Source organism: Nicotiana tomentosiformis, chromosome 6, assembly GCF_000390325.3.
Source record: "Nicotiana tomentosiformis chromosome 6, ASM39032v3, whole genome shotgun sequence".
NCBI classification, from domain to species: domain Eukaryota; kingdom Viridiplantae; phylum Streptophyta; class Magnoliopsida; order Solanales; family Solanaceae; genus Nicotiana; species Nicotiana tomentosiformis.
This window is the reverse complement of record NC_090817.1, coordinates 25,991,786-25,998,613: the sequence shown is the minus strand read 5'-3', so window position 1 is coordinate 25,998,613 and position 6,828 is coordinate 25,991,786. Positions and strand designations below refer to the sequence as shown.

Here is a 6,828-nt window from a genome sequence, read left to right as displayed (position 1 = left end):
CCGAAAAATTTAATTTTCGCCATTTCAAGCCAAATTCCACCACGGACTTCCAAATAATTTTTCGAACATGCTCCCAAGTTCAAAACCACCATACGGAGCTATTGTAATCATCAAAATTTAATTCCGGGGTCGTTTACACATAAGTCAACATCCGGTCACTATTTTAACTTAAGCTTTAAACCTTGGAACTAAGGGTTCCAATTCATTCCAAAATCTTACCGGACCCGAACCAATTAATCCGGTAAGTCATAAAACAATAGTAAAGCATAAATTGAGTAGTAAATGAGAAAATGGGGTTGTAATACTCAAAATGACCGGTCGGGTCGTTACATTCTCCCCCACTTAAACATTCGTTCGTCCTCGTACGTGCCAAGAGTTATTTTCAAGCCATCACATCACTATTCCATCTTACCACGCATATACCCGGAGTGATCCCATGACACCCTATTCCATATAGGCCTGACAACATTGAAGATCATTACTTTAACCTTAGTCCGTAAAACTTAGAGCCCAATTTCCAACATCCAAAATTTCTTACAAGACCCGAGTCTCACATCTACACACTGTATAAGTTTGAACAAGCTGTATCACGCCATAATCATAACCCCAGATATAATCACATAATATACCACACAACTTGCATACTCGCAGCACCATTCCCGATCACAGTAACTACTCAAAAACCAACCAAGTACTAGTATAAAACCTCATAACAAACAAAACCTTGTTCCAAAACTTTCGTACATTGCTGATAATGAAAGAAACACGCGGAATCTCATGACCCCTTATCATATCAAAAAGTCATAGAGCTCTCTCGCCCCAACTAGAACCATAATCACTTTCTAAGTCGACTTTCAATATTATCCTTCCGAATATACTGTAATCAAATATGATAGTACCCATTCTAGGTCCAATGACCTTATATTATTAAATACAACTATCCCACAGACATGCCACATCAATATAACTCCATTCACAACTACGCAATTAGTGTACCCAAATATGGGAGATGTCTCAAGGAAGAAAACCGTATTGTAAATTCAACAAGCACCATCATAACCATAATGTTACAACCAACTCCTCAAATTTCGTGAAGAGGATAACCGTAGGCGCATACGCACAATTGTAGAGGAAGGAAATTAATGAATCAGATAAATTATCATAGAAATAACATTCCCACACACGGCACGGAAACCTCACGTGCCAATAATATGAATCGCCTGACATGGTCACAGGTCTCCAGTCCCGGCATATCATACAGGAGTAACTAAACAAGTACACTTGTATATGATAATGAAATAAGATTCTCATGCTCCTGGACTAGTATAAATAACATGCTATAGTGTAAGCATGTGGGTCTCGAGTAATTTCATGTTATGTATTATTACTTGCGTGTGTGGTCGAGTTCACTTTTTCGAATGATTCGGGATTGATTTAGAAGAACAATTCTTGTTTTAGAAGTTTAAGTGAATAGAATTAATCGGAGTTTGACTTTTGTGAAGACGACTCCAGAATGTTGTTTTGATGATTTCAATAATTTCGTATGGTGATTTTTCATTTAGGCGTATGTCCGAATTTGGATTCGGAGATCCGTAGGTTGATTTGATGTATTTTGGCAAAAATTCTAAAGTTAAAGATTTGGAAGATTGAGAGGTTTGACTAGGAGTTGACTTTATTGATATCGGGTATAGATTTCAATTTAGGGAGTTGGTATAGCTCCGTTGTGTCATTCAGAACTTGCATGCAAAATTTAACTTCATTCTGAGTTGATTTGATATGATTCAGCGCAAGTTATAGAAGTTGAAAGTTCATAAGTTAATTAAGTTCGATTTGAGATGCGATTCGTAGTTTTGATGTTGTTTGATATGATTCAGCGCAGGTCCACTTTATGTTTTTGTACTTATTGGTATGTTTGGATGGGATCCCGAGGGGCTCGGGTGAGTTTCGGATAGGTTTGTGTTGTGTTGTGTTGCGCTCATTTTTTTATATTTTGATTTCATTTCTTCAAGCATAAATGATACCATATTAATAAAATGAGCTCCAATTTCTATTTTGATTGAAGCATTAGATCAGTATCACAATTACGCAGCCATAGCAAAATGAACCATCGAATTTGGACATCGTATGAGGGGGTTATGCTCATTTTAGTGTCGGAGAAGAGAGGTGGTGCTAGTGCTTTGCAGGGGCGAGAAATGGTCAACAAACGCGAAATGACAGTTGGAAATGCGCAAGTGTGGATTTTTTGTCGCAAAACGAAAATCCCTGTGTGTAAAAAAATTAAACCGCGTTCTTTTGGTGTTTTGAGCATATCTTGAGTTCTAGAGCTCCGACTAAGGTGATTTGCACGACGTTCTTATCGTCTTTTCATGGGGGTCAGTATCTAACTATAATTTTTTTATTTTAAAATGATTACAGAAGTTCATTTTTGAATTAATCCACATTTTGATTGGAGAATTGGGGGGTTTTTATCAAAACCTTTTCTAAAGATAATAATTGAATTTTGAACGTCGATTTAGAGTCAGAATTGGATGAAATTAGTATGGCTGGACTCGTAATTGAATGGGTTATCTAAATTTATGGGTTTTATAGGCTTCTGAGGTGTGGGCTTGGGGTTGACTTTTTAGTTTTCATTAAATATCGAAGCTTTATTATCCGGAGTTGTTTTCTATGGTTTTTATTTATGATATTAAGTTATTTTGGCTAGATTTGAGCCGTCTGGAGGTTGTTTCATACGAGAAGGTCATTTTAGAGTATCGGTTTAGCTTATTTGAGGTAAGTATCATGCCTAACTTTGTGTGAGGGAACTACCTCTTAGGATTTGTGTCGTTTGTGCTAATTGTGTGATGTGAAAGCCGTGTACGGGAGGTGACAAGTATGTACTCGAGCTTATTTGTGGAAATTGATCGGTTTAGACTCTTAGGCTTCTTTTTATGTATTTATTTGGAATTTTTAGCACATGTCACATCTTTTACTTGTTGAGTTAGCTCTTATATGCTATATTTGAAGTTGTTACCACTTATATCGTTATGTGATCTCTTTTATTGTTGAGTTACTCTTAGTTGAAATTGTTGTACATGATATCCTTTTGTTCCCGGGTTATTCTCGTGCATTTAGACACAGTACTAGTTCGTGCCATCTCTCTTTCATTGTTAGCCTAATTCATACACTAGAACCCAGATTTTGCCATTTCATGGAGATACTTTCACTATTGAGTGTATCCTTAAACAATTAAATGAAATTGAGATTATCGAAAGTCATTAATCTATTTTAAATTGAAGTTGTGTTTAAGGGGGTGTTGTTCCTTGTGAGTTACTTTCCCGCTCATTTTGTTGTTATTGAGATTTTATAAACATTGTGTTTCAGCCATGGGCTATTTATTGTGAAAATATTGATATTGTTGGATCTTTGGAAAGGTTGTGGCCTATGGGCACTTGTGTTATGAGTTGATACGTCGTTTTGTTGTGATGTTAGCATTTGTGAATTGTTATGTGGTTTGGTTGTTTTTATGCGGAGTATAAGGGTGGCATTTCACCGTTGTTATACGGGGCATAAGGGTGGCATCTCGCTGTTGTTGAATGTACGAAGTGATAAGGGTGGCTATTGTGCTATTGTAAGGACGGAGTGATATAGGTGGCTATTATACGGAGTGATACGGGTGGCTATCATAGAGATAAGGGTGACGATGATGTGTGATGGCTTGGGGACATTGTGTTGGTGATTTTCGTGTGACTGTGTGCTTTTCCTTATGTCTGTCATACACCTTACGTGACTTTTTTTGTTGTTTCGATGAGCTACTCGATGTGCTTGATATTACTTGTTGACTAGGGCTGCAGTAGTACACTCGCACAAGCATACACCGTAGCATGCCACTTATACTAGCTCAGGAGTATGATACTTGACATTTATCAACCATGCCCATGTGTTCTTGTATTATCCATATTTATGTTGCTATTGAGCCTGAGACCATACCGGACGGATTGTGATTGTGAGCCTGTGACCATGCCTGGCGGATTGTGATTGCGAGCATGTGACCATGCCGGGAAAATTATGATTGTGAGCTTGTGACCACGCCGGACGGATTGTGATTGTGAGCCTGTAACCACGCCGGACGGATTGTGAATATGAGCATGTGATCATATTAGGCGGATTGAGATATTGGCACGTGTGTTGTTCGTGCATTTGTGATTCGAGATGCGGGCACGAGGTGCCGTGAGTATATGATGGTGGGTTGAGACTCATGACTTGTGACTATGAAATGAGGTATCACGAAGTGATTTCGTTGTGAATATTGTATTAGAACGACTTGATTAATTGGTTGTCCTTTGTGTTCCTTATTTGGTTTTAATGGTATTTTCACGGTGTTCTTATTGTTTTACTGTTTATATCACATATTGATTTTGTTGCCATTTACTGATTTCTGCTTTCCATTATTAGTTTTATATTTCTATACTACACAGGTTACTTTGTCTAGTGAGTGTCTTGAATGTACCTCGTCACTACTCCACCAAGGTTAGTCTTGATACTTACTGGGTACCGACCATGGTGTACTCCTACTACACTTCTGCATATTTTTGTGCAGAGCCAGGTATTGGAGATATCGGACTCGGGCGGAGTCATCTTGTTGATCGCGAGGATTCAAGATAGAGTTGCTTGGTCATTGCAGTCCCTTGGAGTCCTTTCCTTATATAGTACTGTCAGTTGTTATTTGAACAATATTTTATTTCGATCCTTCAGATCATTCCATGTATTCAGCTAGAGTTCGTGACTCTGTATTACCAAATCTTAGGAGGTTGTTATGATTATTGTCAACAACAACATACCCAATATTATCCCACACTGTGGGGTCTGGGGAGGGTAGTGTGTACATAGACTTTACCCCTATCTTGTGATGATAGAGAAGATGTTTCCAATAGACCCTTAGCTCAGAAAAACATAAGAACCATATTAATGAAAATATAGATAAGAAGGGACAGTACCAAAAATCCATATAAAAGCAGAATAAAAACAAAAAGATAGTAAGGTGATCAACAATGAAGGGAACAATGGTTAGTCATAACAACCTACTACCAACAGAAAGCGAGACTGTGTGCCAATACTACTGTTATGAACACTGTAGACTACCTACTCTACTATCCTAATCCTCGACCTCCATACATTCCTATCAAGGGTCATGTCCTCGGTCAACTGAAGCTGCTCCTTGTCTTGCCTAATCACCTCTCCCCACCTCTTCTTTGGCCTACCTCTACCTCTATGTAGGCCCTCCAATGTCAACCTCTCATACCTCCTTGTCGGGGCGTCGGGGCTCCTCCTCCTCACATGACCAAACCACCTAAGTCGCGCTTCCCGCATCTTGTCCTCAATAGGGGCCACACCCACCTTGTCGCGAATAACCTCATTTCTGATCCTATCTAACATGGTGTGCCCGCACATCCATCTCAACATCATCATCTGTGCTACCTTCATCTTCTTGACATGAGCGATCTTGACTGGCAAACACTCAGCCCCACACAACATCGTTGGTCTGACCACCACTCTATAGAACTTACCCTTAAGTTTCGGTGGCACTTTCTTGTCACACAAAACACCAGAAGTGAGTCTCCATTTCATCCATCCCGTCCTAATACGATGTGTGACATCTTCATCAATCTCCACATCCCCCTAAATAATAGACCCAAGGTACTTAAAACTTCCTCTCTTATGGATGACCTTCGAGTCCAGTCTCACCTCCTCTTCCCCTCCATGAGTCTCGCCACTGAACTTACACTCCAAGTATTCTTTCTTGGTCCTGCTCAACTTGAAACCTTTAGATTCCAGGGTCTACCTCCATACCTCTAATTGAGCGTTAACACCGTCTCGCATCTTATCAATCAATACAATATCATCTGCAAATAGCATGCACCACGGCACCTCCCCTTGGATGTGGCGCGTCAGTACATCCATCGTCAAAGCAAACAAAAAAGGGTTGAGTGTCGACCCCTGATGTAACGACCCAACCGGCCGTTTTGACTGTTAGAATCCCCTTCCCCTAAATAAGACTCCATGTATGTACTTTTACTAATTTATGACTTGCGGGGATGGTTGGTTCGGTATTTGAAAGTGTTCGGGTTGAAATCGGAACACTTGGTTCCTTAGTTTGGCTTTAAAAGCCCAAGTTTGACTTCGATCAACATTTTTAGAAAATAACCCCAGAATCAAGATTTGACAGTTCCAATAGGTTCGTATGATATTTTGGACTTGGGCGTATGTTCGAATTGGATTTTGGACAACCCGGGAGCGTTTCGGAACTTAATAGTGAAAAATCATGTTTAATTCAATATATTTTATATTAATATTATTGACTCATAGTGAGTGTCAAAGTCGACCTCTCGTCACTACTTCTTCGAGATTAGGCTTGATACTTACTAGGTACATGTTGTTTACGTACTCATGCTACGCTTGCTGCACTTTTTGTGCAGGACCTGAGAGAAGTACTATCGGAGGATCTATCGACGCGCACCCACGTTATCCAGAGGCTTAGTGGTGAGCTTCCTTTTTGAGCCGTTTTGCAGCAACTAGTGCCTCTTCTTGTATTTGTATTCTGTCTATTTTATTTCAGACAGTATTTAGAATTTTGTATAATCTACTAGATGCTCATACACATGTGACACTAGGTCTTGGCACACACTAGTAGAATTTATGGATTTAATTATTTTATTTGGGTTTTAATTTATCTTATTTTCTCATATCTTTCTTAATTTTTAAAATTTTGAAGAGTTTGATTACTCGGATAATTTTTAAAGAAATAAATATATGTTTAAATCATTAGTTGACTTTCCTAGCTGGGATGTT

The 6,828-nt window shown here is 39.0% G+C and overlaps 1 protein-coding gene across 1 annotated transcript; it reads right to left on the bottom strand.

Annotated features, from left to right (window-relative positions):
* Nucleotides 1–5,121: 5,121 nt before the first annotated feature.
* On the bottom strand, nt 5,122–5,940 carry LOC138893710 (uncharacterized). The gene is made up of 2 exons (XM_070178364.1): nt 5,830–5,940; nt 5,122–5,658 (listed from the first exon to the last, which is right to left on the bottom strand). Exons 1-2 carry the CDS (start codon nt 5,938–5,940, stop codon nt 5,122–5,124), a joined length of 648 nt encoding a protein of 215 aa, XP_070034465.1.
* Nucleotides 5,941–6,828: the final 888 nt, after the last annotated feature.